Source organism: Ictidomys tridecemlineatus, chromosome 4 (genome assembly GCF_052094955.1).
Source record: "Ictidomys tridecemlineatus isolate mIctTri1 chromosome 4, mIctTri1.hap1, whole genome shotgun sequence".
NCBI lineage: Eukaryota > Metazoa > Chordata > Mammalia > Rodentia > Sciuridae > Ictidomys > Ictidomys tridecemlineatus.
The window spans coordinates 57,413,481-57,430,858 of record NC_135480.1 but is presented as its reverse complement, the minus strand read 5'-3'; the positions used below and the strand labels follow the sequence as shown (position 1 = coordinate 57,430,858).

The 17,378-nt window shown below is 36.9% G+C and overlaps 1 protein-coding gene across 1 annotated transcript; it reads left to right on the top strand.

The window, feature by feature from the left end:
* The first annotated feature begins 8,986 nt into the window (after positions 1-8,986).
* LOC144376668 (olfactory receptor 56A3-like) lies at positions 8,987-10,039 on the top strand. The gene is made up of 2 exons (XM_078044922.1): positions 8,987-9,299; positions 9,789-10,039. The coding sequence occupies exons 1-2, from the start codon at positions 8,987-8,989 to the stop codon at positions 10,037-10,039; spliced, it is 564 nt and encodes a 187-aa protein (XP_077901048.1).
* The last annotated feature ends 7,339 nt before the right edge of the window (positions 10,040-17,378 follow it).

Genomic DNA, 17,378 nt, shown 5'->3' with positions numbered 1-17,378 from the left:
ATGAATTTTTGGAATATTCAAAAGGTGTTGAATGTGCACATGTAAATGAGCATGAACATACATAGAAGAGTAAGTAAACTTTGTACCCAGGAGACCACCTGTTCTACATAGTCAGTATAGGGCTAAATTACCAGGAGAGCATTCAGAAAGAAAGAAAATCACTTTATTTTTTTATCCACCTGCCTTAACTAGGAAGACCTTTTAGGACCAAGGGAAGGGGAATTGAGAAGTTCAAAAAAGGTAGTGTCCCTGAATATCTAGAGTATAATCATCTGCAGATACCTCTTGGAACCAACCAGAGCCTCAATTCCTGTGAACCGGACACCATGCTTCATCTCTTCTATAAGTGAATCTTGGTACAAGATGCTGTACTGAGTTTAACCAGAAGACAAGACACCTATCTCAATCTATTTTTCTTTCCTGAGTCAGTACTGCTGAAGTAGTCTGAAAAGGGCACAAGTGGGGTGTTGAGAGCCACAGCGGAAGGGGCCCCAGCAAACTTCCAGCTGCCAGTAAACTTCCAGCTGCCAGCTGATGATTGGCTTACAGCGGCCCCAGCAAACTTCTAGCTACCAACTGATTGGCTTCTCTTCAGTGATGCTCATTGGGTTGTTTCCCCGCCCTTTCAGACCATGGAGCTGCTCATTGGGGGACTTTTTTGGCTCTGCCCACATGACCCAGCCAATCAGCCTCAAGAGCAGGAGGAGTGGGGGAGGTTGAGAGGCTTGTGGGAAGCCTGTGGTGGCAGTTGGGTTCTGAAGGTTTTCCTGAAGAGCTGTGTGGTTTGGCGTGTGTGTTCTAAAAATAAAGTTCATTTCTTTTGACAAGTGGCTCCTGAATTGTGCCCAGCCAGACTGTGGCATTTGGTGGACCTCAGGAGGATCAACTGAGGGTAAGTGATAAGGTAAACTGCTCGCCCCTGAGGGCAGGGCGAGAGGATGGGTAGCCATTTTAAAATTCTTCTTTTGTTTTTTTTCGCTTTTGTTTTAAGATGCCTGTCCCTGGAGATGAGTGAGATGGAAGAAAAACCGCTCACATCTGAGGAAAAACTATTTGCATCTGAGGAGCAGATAGGGAGAAAGGACAGATGGATATTTCAGGAAGATAGAAAGTCTGATATAATGATTTTGTGTTGTTCCATTTTTGTTTCATTCTGTCTCGGTTTTGTTTGGCGTCATCTTATTGAGTTGTATTATAGTAGAAATATGGGATCAAAAATTAGTAAAAAACAAACTGAAAGAGTATTAAGTAAATACTTAATTGTTAGAGGAAGAAGGCATCCCAGTAAAATCAAGAGCAGTCAGGGCATACATTGATACAATATAAAAAAGTAGCCCATGGCTTTTTAAAGAGGAGTTGTTAAATATATCACAATGGAACCATCATGGTGAAGATTTAAAAAGAATAGAAAAGAAAAGCCCAGGGACTTTACAAGGACATGGAGGTTTACAAGGTCAATTATCTAAGGTAATACAAGGAGCTAATGAAACTTATGCTGAATTTATAGATAGGCTTATTCAAACAGGTCCCAGAGTTTTGGGGAATACAGAACAAGCAATGCTGTTAATAAAACAACTGGCTTATGACCAAGCAAATCGTTGCTGCAGAGAGGTCATTAGACCATGGAAACATGAAGATTTAAACACATATATTAAATTATGTAGAGACATTAATGAACAAGGGCAAGACGTGGCAGCTGCAGTAAAACAGGTTTTAGATACCAGGCCAAGAACATGCTACAATTGTGAACAAACAGGACATTTTAAAAGGAATTGCCCCATAGGAGGAGGGTTTAACACAACTAGGTATCAAAGGAGTAGAATACCTGGTATTTGCCCACAATGCCATAGAGGGAGATATTGGGCTAATGAATGCCGTTCTCAAACCACCATAGAGGGTACTCCATTATCAAAAACAAACAAGGACCAGGTGTCTATCCACAATATCATGGAGAAAGACATCGGGCTCCATTGCGAAAAAAAAGACAGGGAGGGGTCCAGTGCTCTGGGGCCCAAGACCACAAATATACGGAGCACTGGAGGAACCCAGCAACCCCATCAGTGTAGTGCCCAGGATATATTGTCCATTAAATTCCTCACTAGACAAACCAGAGGAAGCGCAGGATTGGACATCTGCACCTCCACCAGAACAGTACTAACTCCAGAGATGGGAGTTAAAATCATTCTCACAGGGGTAAAAAGACCTCTTCCCAAAGGAACAGTAGGGCTTATTATTGGGACGCAGTTCTTCTACTCTAAAAGGACTTATGATAAGTCCTGGGGTAATCGATCCCAATTATGAAGGTGAAATAAAAATTATAGCCAAAGGATATATCAGTAATTTCACCAGGAGATAGAATAGCAGTTACTAATAATACCCAGCCTACATGATAAATTTTCCAGTTGTACTGTAGAAAGAGGTTCCAAGGGATTAGGCTCCACAGGTGTAGATTGGGCTATGCTTTCTTTAAATTTAAATTCTTGCCCCATGCTAAAACTAAATACTCAAAGACATGAATTTAATGGGCTACTGGATACAGGTGAAGACCTTAGCATCATCTCTCGTCAAGAATGGCCAAAACATTGGCCATTACAACAAGCCACTCAAATGCTTCGAGGCCTAGGAGTGGCAACTAATCCCCATAGAAGTGCAATGGTATTAGATTGGAAGGATCCTGAAGGATGTGAAGGAACTATACAACCATATGTATTGGATCATCTTCCCATAAATTTATGGGAATGAGATGTCCTAGATCAATTAGGTTTGACATTAACAAATAACATCAATCAAAATGCACCCACTATTGTGGCTAGATAAGGTTTTAGGAAAAAAAAAAGATTAGAAAAACAAGAACAAGGTATAGCACAGACATGGGTTGGATTTTCAGAAGGGGCCACTGAGACAATAAAAATTACTTGGAAATCAGAAAGACCAGTATGGGTTCCTCAGTGGCCCCTGACTAAAGAAAAGATACAAGCAACCCATGATCTGGTCAAATAACAATTAGTGGAAGGACATATACAACCTTCTGTATCTCCCCATAATACTCCCATTTTTGTCATCAAAAAGAAATCTGGTAAATAGAGATTATTGCAAGATTTAAGAGCCATTAATAATGAGATGGTTATTATGAGACCTGCTCAATCAGGGATTCGTCAATTGTCTGCTTTGCCAAAAACCTGGTATGTTTTAGTTATAGATATTAAAGATTGTTTTTTTTCAATTCCAATTCATCCTGATGATAGTCCACGTTTTGCATTTACTATCCCTGCACTGAATCATGAAGTCTGATCAGAGATATGAATGTAAAGTACTCCCTCAAGGGATGGCTAACAGCCCAACTATGTATCAAATTCATGTTAACAAAGTAATCCAGCCATTTAGAAATCAGAATCCTGATTCTGATTTCTAAATATTAGCATCATCTCTCGTCAAATATTTCACTATATGGATGATGTATTATTAGCACACAAAGATAAAAACACACTGCTACAATGTTATACCACACTTACAAACTTATTAAAAAAATTATAATCTAGAGATAGCAAAATAAAGTACAATTAAATTTTCCAATTAATTATTTAAGAGTTCTATTATCCTCAACCAAGAATGCCAATATGAGTAAATCAACTCAAATCACTTAATGACTTTCAAAAGTTATGAAGAAACATAAATTGGATAAGGCCTTATCTAGGTATACCAACAGGAGAGTTGAGACCTTTATTTGATATCCTAAAAGGTCCATCATTTCCAAATTCACCTCGAATGTTAAAGCCTGAAGCAAGAAAGGCATTAAAAATCATTGAAACATATATGAAAAATATGCATTTGGATAGAATTGATATAAGTTTGCATTTATTATTTATTGTACTACAAACAAAAAATATTCCTACAAGATTATGTTGGCAAGAAGGTCCATTATTATGGATACATTTATCTTATTCTCCTAATACTATTCTTACTAGGTATCCTGAGGCTGTAGGACAATTAATACTCAATGGAATAAAAGCAGCAAATGGAGTGTTTGGAATTTCTCCCAATAAAATTATTACTCCATGCACCATGGATCAAATTAATGAGTTAGCTAATGAGTTAAATACTTGGGCAATAATCTTGTGCAAATCTAATGTTTCATTTGATAAGCACTTACCATCTAATCCTTTATTGTCTTTTTGGTCATTTCACCCTGTAATTTTTCCAAAAATGACAAGAAAAACACCTATCTTGAATGCTCCAAATATATTCACTGATGGGTCAAATAATGGTACAGCAGCAATAGTTACACCTGATCAAACTTTTACATTTTTAGTACTCAAACAATCAGCTCAAAAGAAAGAGCTTAATGCAGTATTACAAGCTTTTGTGATGTTTAAAGATTCTGTATTTAATTTATTTTCCAATAGTCAGTATATAGTTAATGCTATAGTATACCTTGAAGATGCTGGTAGGATTTCCCCTGCCTCTACTCTTTTCTCTTTGCTTTTCACTATACAAAGTCTAATCTGGGACAGAAAGGATCCATTCTTTATAGGACATATCAGGGCACATACAGGATTGCCTGGAGCCCTTAGTTTGGGCAATGATTTAGCAGATAAAACTACACATGACATACATATTTTCTCTACACTATAAGAAGCTAAAAATTTTCACAAAAGTTCCATGTCAATGCTAATACTTTACAAAAGCATTTTAAAATAATTAAGGAACAAGCTAGACAAATAATAAAACAATCTCAAAATTGTGTGACCTTTTTACCACAAGTTAATCTTGGAGTCAATCCTAGAGGACTGATACCTAACCATATTTGGCAGATGGATGTCACACATTTGCCAGAATTTGGAAAATTAAAATATTTGCATGTTACAGTTGATACTTCTTCGGGATTTTTGATGGGCTCCCTTCATGCCGGAGAAAAAAATAAAGATGTTAGAGCTCATTGCTTACAAAATTTTGCCACTGTGGGCGTTCCAAAACAGTTAAAAACAGATAATGCCCCTGGTTATACTTCTACAACTTTTAAACAATTTTGCTCATCATTTGGCATTACTCATATAACAGGAATCCCATACAATCCACAGGGACAATGTTGTCCCTGTTTCCATAGTTGAAAGAGCTCATCAAACTATTAAAATGTACTTATTAAAGCAAAAAGAAGGAATTGGGAAGGGGTATATATCCCCCCCAAAAAAACTTGAAATAACACTCTTTACTCTAAACTTTTTAAATTTGGATTCATCAGGGCTTAGTGCTGCGGAAAGGTATATGTGTCCAAAAAATGTACATAAGTCTAAAGTACTTTGGAAGGATATTCTAACAGGACAATGAAAAGGTCCTGACCCAGTAATTTTCTGGAGTTGAGGGTCTCCTTGTGTGTTTCCATAGGGAGAACAGCAGCCGATTTGGATTCCAGAAAGATTAACTAAAGCAATTTCTACAGACCAAAAAGAAGATGATTTGGCTCAAATCCATAACAACTGATATCCAAAACTCCAGTTTGGCTATTCTTACATCTGTGACAGAACCAGAATGCTTTTTTCAATATCTATTTTATTATTACACTTTCCCACATCATGAAGTTCTATTTTGTCTTTTGAGCTCATACAGACCTAGGTTAATGTTTTGCTGATCAATTCTATTATTTGACTATAGAGTTTTTAAACATTGCAATGGAGATTTCACCTGTAAAAAGTTATAAGGCTTTTACTCTTATATTATGTGTTGTATGTATTATATTATGTGTGCACACTTGTGTTTTGTGTTGTATGTTTGTATGTACGTATGTCCATATATCATATATGATGAGCACTCATGAAAAATGGATCCAAATTTTTTTTTATTCACGTGATTTAAATGGTTTAATTTAAATTGGGTAAACAGCTGTTGAGGATTGTTTTAATGTGTGAACAAAAAAGGAGGTTAACAGATCTGTTTGTTTACTTTCACCTTTCCTTTTCATTATATTTAATAATTCTGTTCAAGATAATGTAAATTGTTAAGAAAAATGTTTTCTTTTAGTGCCTTCTGGAATGTTACATAATTTTTTATTTAGCCATTATTGCCAGAATTCCTATCTTCATCCCAGTGCCAGTGAAGACAAAGATAAAACCAATCTACAGCTTCCGCAAGAGCCATCACTTAACTGCTTGCAGAACTTGCCTGGACTATGTATCACTTGTATGCATTGTGAACTCACTTGTATGCATTGTGAACTATCTGTTGGTGCAGGGACTTGTGGTAGTGTTGGGGTATTTTTGCTGATGGTGTCATCAGTGGTACAATTTTTCCAAAAGGAGCCGTCAATTTGCTTGGTATATCTTCCTCCCTTCTGCTTGTCATGGTCATTCAGCTAAAATTTGGGGGCCAACAGAGGTGAGGCAAAGAACCTCACCACCCCCCCCACCGGTGCAAAGGCCTATGTACAATTATGGTTGTTTGCTGGACCGGTAGTCAATGATGGGTAAGATCCAATTGCATTGGTACCAACCTAAGACATGAGACTGACGCCTTGAGGTTAGCTCATCCGATGACGGATAAGGACCATATGTAGTATTGGACAACCTAAGGCAGGCACGGTCCCTAAGCCACATGCTTGTTGTTTAAACAGAGAGAGAGAGATGTTGAGAGCCACAGCCGAAGGGGCCCCAGCAAACTTCCAGCTGCCAGCAAACTTCCAGCTGCCAGCTGATGATTGGCTTACAGTGGCCCCAGCAAACTTCTAGCTGCCAACTGATTGGCTCCTCTGTGGTGATGCTCATTGGGTTGTTTCCCCGCCCTTTCAAACCACGGAGCTGCTCACTGGGGGACTTTTTTTGGCTCCGCCCATGCGACCCAGCCAATCGGCCTCAAGAGCAGGAGGAGTGGGGGAGGTTGACAGGCTTGTGGGAAGCCGGTGGTGGTAGTTGGGTTCTGAAGGTTTTCCAGAAGAGCTGTGTGGTTTGGCACGTATGTTTTAAAAATAAAGTTCATTTCTTTTGTCAAGTGGCTCCTGTATTGTGCCCAGCCAGACCGCGGCAGTGGGGGTCTGTGCTCTGGGACCTTCTCTGCTTCTCCTCCTCTGGGCACATTGTAGCACCAAAATATAAAAGCTGGAGTCTGTCCTAAGGAGATTAATAGCAGATAGAAGAACTAGGAAGTGCATTGTCTGGAACTCAATAAAGAAAGTTTGGAGATTTCAGCTACAAATATAGAAATTTAGGGGTTAAAAGACAAAATCTGCCTCTAAAAATCTTTGATCATTGGCTAGAGATTACATTTGATCTATGTAACTTCAGAGGCAGGGGGAAAAGATCACAGCAGGATGGTGATAAGAAAGTAGTAGTTGAGCAAATTTCAGCACAACCTAATCAATTGGTAAAAGATATTGCTGCCAAAATAAAAAAAAATGTACCCAGAAAAGCAAGGAGCTACAAATCACTATCTGCACTCAATAGAATCTGGAACTACATGTGTAGAGATGTCTTGCATGCCTGCGTTTTATCCAACTAGGTGATCCCTCCAACAACCTATCCACTTCTTAAAACAAGGCTTCCCTGGTGCCATGCTGTGGGCCTGTCATGCAGCCTAGGGAAGGGCTTGGGCTTCAAGGACTTTGATTTGATTTTAGACTTTCAGTTTCCCTGGCTTCCTCATCCTGTCCCTTGTTGGAAACAGAAAATACAAGATCTTAGTCCTCATCACCAGTTCGGTCTCTCGCAAATGATTAGTTACATCAAGGGTAAAGTATATTTCATTTTTTATAATATTGATGGGCAAGCATATTTTCATGGATTATTGGCAAGGCCTAAAGGGGTTCTGGAAATTAATTTTATCCAACCTTCTATGTAAAGTGGGATTAGGGTTAGAATAGTACAGCATGGTTGCCTACCAATCCAGATTGCAAACCAAGATTAAAAGAGGAGGGGAGGCCAAAGGACAAGTGCTTTGCTACTAGGGCTGAGTAAATCATTCAGAGCTTTTTAGATGACTTAAGAGTGAAGAACATGCAGAAATGTTCAGAGAAAGAAGTAAATGAATGAGAGACAAAAGAATCTTATATTTCTTATATAACCCTCAGAAATGCCATGCTTGGCTAAAAATAATTAAGGGACAAAAAAACACATATTTCTTCCCCTAGGCTTCTTCACAAATATGGCTGAATTGCCAGTCCTTCCATTTGACTTGCACTTCTATTTCTTACACATTTGAATGCTATCAGTTAAACCATAGAAAAGGCATAATATCACTGAATCTGAACTTGCACAGTGAAAGACAGCCGGTTAAACTAGTCAACTTACCCTACCTACTTCAGAGCATTGTGAGTCACAAATGAAACAATTTGTTTAAAATTGATTTTGGAATTGCCAAAGTCATTGCTAATATACTCTATTATATTAATAGAAAAAGATTTGGAAGATTTTCTAAATATTTTCTATGTATCAGGCTGGAGAGCCACATCTGTCAGACTTGCTTGGGGAAACAGAGGTGAAATGGGGAGACCAGGGAAGGAATGTCCATCCTCCCTCCACATAGAGCAGCCAGTATCACTAAAAGTCTTCCAAATGAGAATAATATGAGATGAGCCAGCTGACAGGATTGCAATGACATTTGGGGAAAAAGAAATACATAAGTGGACAAATGTACTATTTGAATCTCTTGAAAAAGATATGCCTCTATCAATGTGTCAATATCACACAGTTTGTGGTCTACAGTATGATTACAACTTTCTTGTCACCCTGACTCCACTGCAAACTATTCCTTTTTTAAAAGATTCCATTTTTAAAATGATTAGTTACATCATGGGTGAAGTATATCTCCTTCTTTATAAAATTGATGGGCAAGCACATTTTCCTGGAATTATTTGCAAGGCCTAAAGGGGTTCTGGAAATTAACTGTATCCAACCTTCTGTGTAAAGTGGGATTAGGATTAGAACACTACAGCATAGTTGCCTACCAATCTGAATCTTGAGCTCTCAGTTCCTTTTTATAAGATATATTTTACTAGATATTGATGAAATACCCATCCATCATCACTGACCAATTTGTAGTCAAGGCTGTCATTTTTATGGTGGCCAGGAATGTCTTTATATCTCTGCCCATTCCCATTCTCTCAGCACGACTCTATTACTGTGGGAGAAATGTCATTGAGAACTGTATCTGTGCCAATATGTCTGTCTCCAGGCTCTCTTGTGATGATGTCACCCTCAATTGCCTTTACCAGTTTGCTGGAGGCTGGACGCTACTGGGATCTGACCTTATCCTCATTTTCCTCTCTTACATCCTCATACTGCAAGCTGTGCTAAAACTCAAGGCTGAGTGCCAATGTCTCAGCTTGGCACAGAATCACGAGCCACCACAGCTTTGTAGATTCAAACAGCAATTCTTTATTCCTGAACTCACACCAGCCTCCACACACGCTCAGGGGAAATCCCAAATCTGCCCACACAATTCACCTACTCCACGAGGCTTATTTCCAAATCCCATTTGAATCTCACAAGAACTCAAAGGGAACAAGCAACAGGAACACCCTAATCCCAGCAGCAATAATCTTCAACCTCCAACTTCCCTAAAACCCATATTGTCTTAAACCGGGAACGCCCTAAACTTCTCTAAAACCGAGAACGCCTTAAGCTCAAGGAGCGGGAAACTTCCTCAAACCTGATCAGCTCTAAACCCCGATCTGCCCTGGTCTTTGAGCAAGGTCACCTTACTAAAGCATACATGCAGTGTCCCATCAAATGTCCTCTAAGCAACATGGGGCACGCTGGCAAGGAAATTTTGATGCGTCATTTCTACTTGGCAATGGCCCTCAGCAGCTGAGGGTGCTGTGGTCAAAGCCCTCAGCACTTGTGGTTCCCACTTCATCCTCATCCTCTTCTTCAGCACCATTCTTCTGGTCTTTGTCCTCACACATGTGGCTAAGAGAAAGGTCTCTCCTGATGTGCCAATATTGCTCAATGTCGTTCACCATGTCATCCCTGCAGCCCTAAACCCCATAGTTTATGGGGTGAAAACCCAGGAGATCAAGCAAGGATTCCAGAGATTATTGAAGAAAGGGTGGTAACAAGGGCAACTGACTCTCTGCTTTCCTAATGTAGGATGCCTTGATAATCAGTTGATGAAAAATTGGGCTGAGACCCATAACTTGGAGACAGGATTTTAAAATAAAGGTAAGTACTAGTTCTGAAATAAGTTCCTGACTCCTTACTCTTTAAATCCAATAACTTCTTCCAAAACACACACGCAGAAAAAGAAAAAAAAATCCAACAGCTTTTTGACCTTTCAATGATTCATTAATATCTATGGGTCTATTTTGTCTAAAATATAAGAACTCAAGAAAATAAATATTATAGTAGAGAAATAAATCCAAGTTAATACTAAACTTACATCTTTAAACATTTATTTTTTTAAAAAAATATAACTGTGGATATCAGTGGCCTTGATAATAACTTGTTATTATAAATATTATTATTGTTATCGCATCTTCATAATGCAATTGTGAAAAGGCCATGATAGTTTAAATGTCAGTATAGACAGTGGTTAGAGTCCATAATCTCTTTCACTTCACTCCAAACAGACCAATAACTTTTTCTCCCTCTCCTCTTTTTCAAGCAAAGCTACTTTTCTGTTGGGAGAATCCTCAAAGGAATAAAGCTCCTATAAAAATTAAGGACCTATGGAGTAATGAGTTTTTTGGGGGTAGAAGGAATTATCATAGAGAGCCTTCTCCTTAATGTCTTTGCACCACTGTCTGTGCTTGAAGTTCACATGCAGGATTCATAGTGACTCCACTTGTGATCTGTGGACAGGACTCTGCTAGAACATTCTCATATGTTACAATATCAGAAAGCACCCTAGAAAGGACACTTAAATATACTAGGGTCTATTACCAATGGGGTCCAGGTTTCCTAAAGCAACTTGTTCCTTCCTGAAACTTGGTTAGAGAACTTGGTAAGTATAAAGACATATAGAACAATTGGCAATCATTGAGAAAATCATATGGTATTTAGACAAAAATACAAAAGAATCTGGGACCTATGATTATTAAAGAATATTTTATCCTACGTAAAAAGACAGGAAAAAATGGGGTACAAATCCAGACACAGTGGTGCACACATGTTTCCCCAGATATGTGGGAGGATGAGAAAGGAGCATGGCAAGTTCAAGAGCAAAACAGTTCATCAAAATTAAGAGAAATAAAAATAGGTCCATACACATTCAAGGAATGACTCAAATAAGAGAAAACCTGAGATGTGAGTTTCATGTTCTGCATTGTGGTGCTTGAACAACCATAGGTGACTTCAGTGGCTAAGGGGAACCCAGAAGTATCACTCACCTTCAGGATCCTCGTCTGTCACATGAAGGCCGAAAACTAATTGTTTAAAATGGCAAAAGACTTTCTTACTAGCTTTCTGTATGTTAAATAGGCTCACAATGAACTACCTTTAAATCCAGGAAAAAATGTACATTTTAATTACTTTTATCAATGAATAATAAAAAATAATAGCATTAAAATAAGCATTAATTGTTTAAGTTAGGAGTTAAGAAAATAATTGCATCCTAATTTTTATGTCTTAAGTTAAATCTTGCCTTCAACAGATGTTCACAATTCTCTACATCAAAATCTGAAGACATAAGATATATGGAATACTTCATAACCTATCGTACAGTAAGGAACAGATATAGAAAATCTCATCCTTTGAACAATGGAACACATAGAGAATGTTAAAATGAAGGATTTGTCAGTAACTTTTTAATGCACATTTATTTTATTTATTGATTTTTATAGGGTACTGAGGATCAAACCCAGTGCCTCCTCACACATGCAAGGCAAGCGCTCTACTGCTGAGCTCCAGCATAATTTGTCAGCTATTTTAACATTGCCAGGAATTAGCCACTCTTCTATGTGCATCTGACAGATATCTAAGGAAATATTTCACTAGAGAGTGATCAAGGAAATATTGATCAAAATTGCAAAGTGTCTACAGCACAGTAGTAGCCCTGCAGGCCAAATTTGGGGACCAGCTATTTCTTTAACCAATACATATTCAATACCTGATAAGCACCACACATTCTATGTGTTGAGTATAGGGACATGAACAAGACAAGATATATGTATATTCTGAAGGGAAATTTAAGACATTAAGTAAGGAAACAAATTTTAAAATTACTTCAGAAACTACTACATGCTATAAGAAAAAAAAAAGATGTTATAATATCTCTTTCCATCAGAAAAGCCAGAAGAAGGACACTTCAGGGTAATTTCATTCTTCTTCATAATTGAGTAAAGCTCCATTGTGTAGATATGCCACATTTTCTTTATTCATTCATCTGGTGACTTTCATCTTGTCAGTAAATAGAAGGAACTGGAGAACATCACACTAAGAAAAATAAGCTAAATTCAGAAAGTCAAGGTTTGAATCTTTTCTCTCATATGTGTAAGGCCGAGAATATAAGGAGAGGATGTGGGCAAGGAAGACACAAGAAAATGGAAGGGAAATTCAGTGGTGTAGATAAGGAAAGGGGTGGAAAATGGGAGGAACTATGGAATTAAGTTGACCAAATTATTCTGTTTCCATGTGTGAATGTATCACATGAATTCTACCTTTATTTACACCTATAACTATTAAATTATAAAAACAATAAATTTTTGTTGGGGAGAGACTATGGGAATAAGAAGGGGAGATGGGGAAGGAGAAGGAAAGAGTGTGAAGAGGTACTGGAGACTCAAATGGAACAAATTATTATCTATGCATGTGTGATTATGTCAAAATGAACCCCATAATTATGTACAGCTAATTTTTAAAAGGCCACTTTTCATGTGATTATTAAGAATGTGATCTCTGTCTAGTACAAGATAATTATTTATATGGGTTTGTCTCTGTGTCTTGTATTCTGCACCACCCATCTACATTTCTGATTTGGTGCCAATACAATGGCATTTCTGTTACTATAGCTCTGTAGTATAATTCAATGTCTGGTATTATGATGCTTCCTACTGCACTCTTCTCACTAAGGATTGCTTCATCTATTCTGGGTCTCTTAATTTTCCAAATGAATCTCATGAGTGCTTTTCCTATTTCTGTGAAGAACATTATTGATATTTTAATAGGAATTCCATTAAGTCATAGTTATATGACTTAAGTTATAGTACTTTGGGTAGTGTGGCCATTTAGACAATATTAATTCTGCCTATCCAAGAGCATGGGAGATCTTTTCATCTTCTAAGATCTTTGCCTAATTTCTCTTTCAGTTGATTGATCACTGATGTATAGGAAAGCATTTGATTTATGGATATTAATTTTATACACTGCTACTTTTCTGAATTTATCAGTTGTAGAAGTTTTCTGATGGAGTTTTTTGGGTCTTCTAAATATAGAATGATGTCATTGGCAAATAGTGATAGTTTGAGTTCTTCTTTTCATATTCATATCCCTTTAATTCTTTTTCATGTCTAATTGCTCTGACTAGTTTCAAGGATGAGGTTGAATAGAAGAGGTGAAAGAGGACATTCTTGTCTTGTTCCAGTTTTTAGAGGCAATGTTTTCAATTTTTCTCCATTTAGAATGATACTGACCTTGGGTCTAGCATTAACAGCTTTTACAATGTAGAGGTCTGTTCCTACTATCCCTAGTTTTTCTAGTGTTTTGAACATGAATGGGTACTATATTTTCTTAAATTTTTTCTGCATCTATTGAGATAATCATGAGATTGTTGTCTATAAATCTATTGATGTGATGAAGCTTATAGCAGCTCAATTTAGAATAGCTAAACTATAAAACCAACCTAGATGCACTTCAACAGATGAATGGATAAAGAAAATGTGTTCTATATACACACTGGAATATTACTCAGCCATAAAGATAAATGAAATTATGGCATTTGCCAGGAAATGGGTGGAACTGAGACTATCATACTAAGTGAGTAGCCAATTCCAAAAAAAGAAAAGCTAAAAGTTTTCTCTAATATGCAGATGCTAACACACAATGGGGGGGATTAGAAGTACTTTGGATTAGACAAAAGGATATGAAGGAGAGAAAGGAGGATTGAGAGTAGGAAAGTTAGTAGAATTAATCAGACATTAATTTCCTATGTTTATGTATGTTTATATATGAATACACAATCAATGTAATTCAACATCATGTACAACCAGAAGAAAGGGAAATTTTACTCTCTCTCTCTCTCTCTCTCTCTCTCTATATATATATATATATATATATATATATATATATTCATGTATAAATAAAACAAAAAATTAAAAAGAATGTGATTTCTGTGAAAATTATTTTTGAACTAAAATTATGCATATTGGATGTTTATCAGTTGCACATAAAGTGTAAATTTGTGTCAATGATATAGGACAGTAAATACAAAGTCTAAGCCTAGAATAAATGGAAGTCCAAGGAGTAGTGGGCATCACAGCAGGATGATACGATACAGTCATGGGAAATGAAAGGCAGAAGACAGGTCAGTGGAACCTGAAGAATTCTGACTACAGGTAGAAGGACCTCTTTCTCTAAACAAAGTAGCACTGATCATGAGACGGTGACTTTCAAAGCCCAGACCTGGCAGATGACTGAAAGTCAATGCAGAATGTTAGAATGGGAACGTGGGTCAGAAGCAGAGATCCCTTACTATGAAACAGAGCCCATATAAAGGAAGAGACTAGGCCTTAAAAACTGTATTCTTATTGTTATATTGGTATTAGGGAAGGAATACTATAACCCAGACACATTATATCTTGGATAAGTTTAATTACTATGGTGCTCAACTCTAAAGCATACACCTCAATTATTCCATACTTAATACTCCTTGACTGGATGCATCTAAAGGCAGATCTCAAACAAATGGTAGAAAATTATTAAAAATGCATGATTGCTGTAACTAAAGGGGACCTAAAACAATCACCCATCCAACATATTTTACGAGGAATTCTTGGATGGAAAGCGGGGCGGGGGGATGGGATACACATTCAGTGAGTCTTCTTAATTTCTTTCTGTGAAATAAGTATGTAATATCACATTGTTGTTGGTGTCTCTTTAAAGCTTGCTTTAAAAGTATATCTTCCATTTTAAATATAGAAAGTCTGTTTCTCTGATACATTACACTAATTAATACTTTTAATATTATAAAATAACATGTTTTAATGTTTGCTAAAACAATTATATGAAATGTCATCGATAAGCAGTACTATTTTTTGGAATGAGACTATAATTGAGAAATCCCTTGGTGGGAACAAATGTCTTGATAGAGGCAAAAATTACTTATTATATAGCATTATATATAATTCTAGATGTTACAGATGCAAAGAAGAATGAGTTCACAATCTATTGGTAGTACCAAGAAATTGTGAATTCAGGTTATTCAACAGTTTAAAAAGTTTGTTGACTGAAGAGATGGAAATTAGTGATCCTAAAATCAAACATCTAAGTGAGATTAAAATACCATCCTGATGAAAAGATCTACCTTGCTCTTGGATGGGCAGAATTAATATTCTCAGAATGACCTCACTACCAAAAGCACTATACAGATTTCATGCAATTCCAATCAAAATCACAATGACATTCCTCATAGAAATAGAAAAATCAGTCACGAAATTCATCTGGAAAAATAAGAAACCCAGAATAGCTGAAGCATCCTTAGCAAGCAGGTGGCATCACTCTACCAGACCTTAAAATGTACTACATTTTAGGAGCAAATTTTAGCAAATACACATCAGATGGAGCACTAATCTCTAGGATATAAAAAGAATTCAAAAATTTTAACACCAAAAAAACAAATGAGCCAATCAATAAGTGGGTCAAGGAACTGAACAGATACTTCTCAAAATGATATATAATCAATCAAAAATTTATGAAAAAATGTTCAACATCTCTAGCAATAGAGAAATGTCAATCAAAACTACTCTAAGATTTCATCTCACTCCAGTCAGAATGGCAGCTATTAAGAACACAAACAATAATAAGTGTTGGTGAGGATGTACGGATAAGGGCACACTCATACACTGCTGGTGGGACTACAAATTGGTGAAATCAACCTGAAAATTAGTATGGGGATTCCTTGGAAAATGGTGAATGGAACCACATTTGACCCAGCTCTCCCACTCCCCAGTTTATACTCAAAGGACTTAATAATAGCACATTATAGGAACACAGCCACAACAAAGTTTCTAGCAGCACAATTCACAATAGCTAAATTGTGGATCCAACTCAGATGCCCTTCAGTAGATGAATTGATAAAAAAAATGTGGTATATGTACACAATGGAATACTACACAGCATTAAAAGAGAATAAAATCATGGCACTTGCACATAAATGGATAGGAAGAAAATAAATGCCAATGTCTTCTCTGATATAAGGATGCTGATTCATAATGGGGATGGGAGGAGGGAAACATGGGAGGAATAAATGAACTTCAGATAGGGTAAAGGGGAGGGAGGGCAAAGGAGGGAGGATGGGGGTAGGAAAGATGGTGGATTGAGATGTAGATCATTATCCCAAATACATGTATAAATACACAAATGGTATGAATCTACTTTGTGTTAAACCAGAAACATGAAAAATTGGTTTGACATGTATAATATGAATTGATTTGCATTCTGCAGGTGTATATAACAAATTAGAATAAATAAAATTTAAAAATTTTTAAAATACCATTCTGATGACTCAAACTTCTATTCTAAGCTTTTAGCTTACCCTGATAAACATCAGTTGCTTACTTTTACTTCTTCACTCAGATACTTCAGTCATTTATAATATACAGTCATGAAAAGAATTGGTATAGAAATGAAGTTCATCAAAAGCTGATCTTCTGATACTATGGACCAAGGTAGCTTCTCAGTTAATGGCAATTTCAGTATTTCAATTGTTCTTGCTAAAAGTCAGGGTGTCCTCCTTTAATCCTTTCCAGCTTTTACACTCTACATATAGACTCTGTAAATACGGTGGACCCATAACTTCAATATTCACTCACCACCTTAACCTTAGTCATTATCATTTTTAACCCAAATTATTGAAAGAAAGGCTTTATTGTTTTCCCCAATCCTGTTCATACCCACCATGTTCCATTGAAAGTGCTTCCTCATTGTTGCCTATAAATTAAATGAGACTTACTCAGAACGTAAATACTGAAAAGAACATAGAGAGTATTAAAAACGTTTTTAATGACTAATTGAGAGATTATTGTGGTACAAAGTAAAATGAAGAATGTAAAGGATATTTAAATGTGGCTTTAGCACATATTGTAAAGAGAGAATGAGGATGAGTATTTTGAATGTAGTTTAGAAAGTTTGGGATGAAGATGAAAATAGACCCATGGAGGCCATATGATATCCCTTGAGATATTCAGATGAAATCAAGACATATCCAGATTTCTACAGTCCCTGATCTTGGATTCATATCTC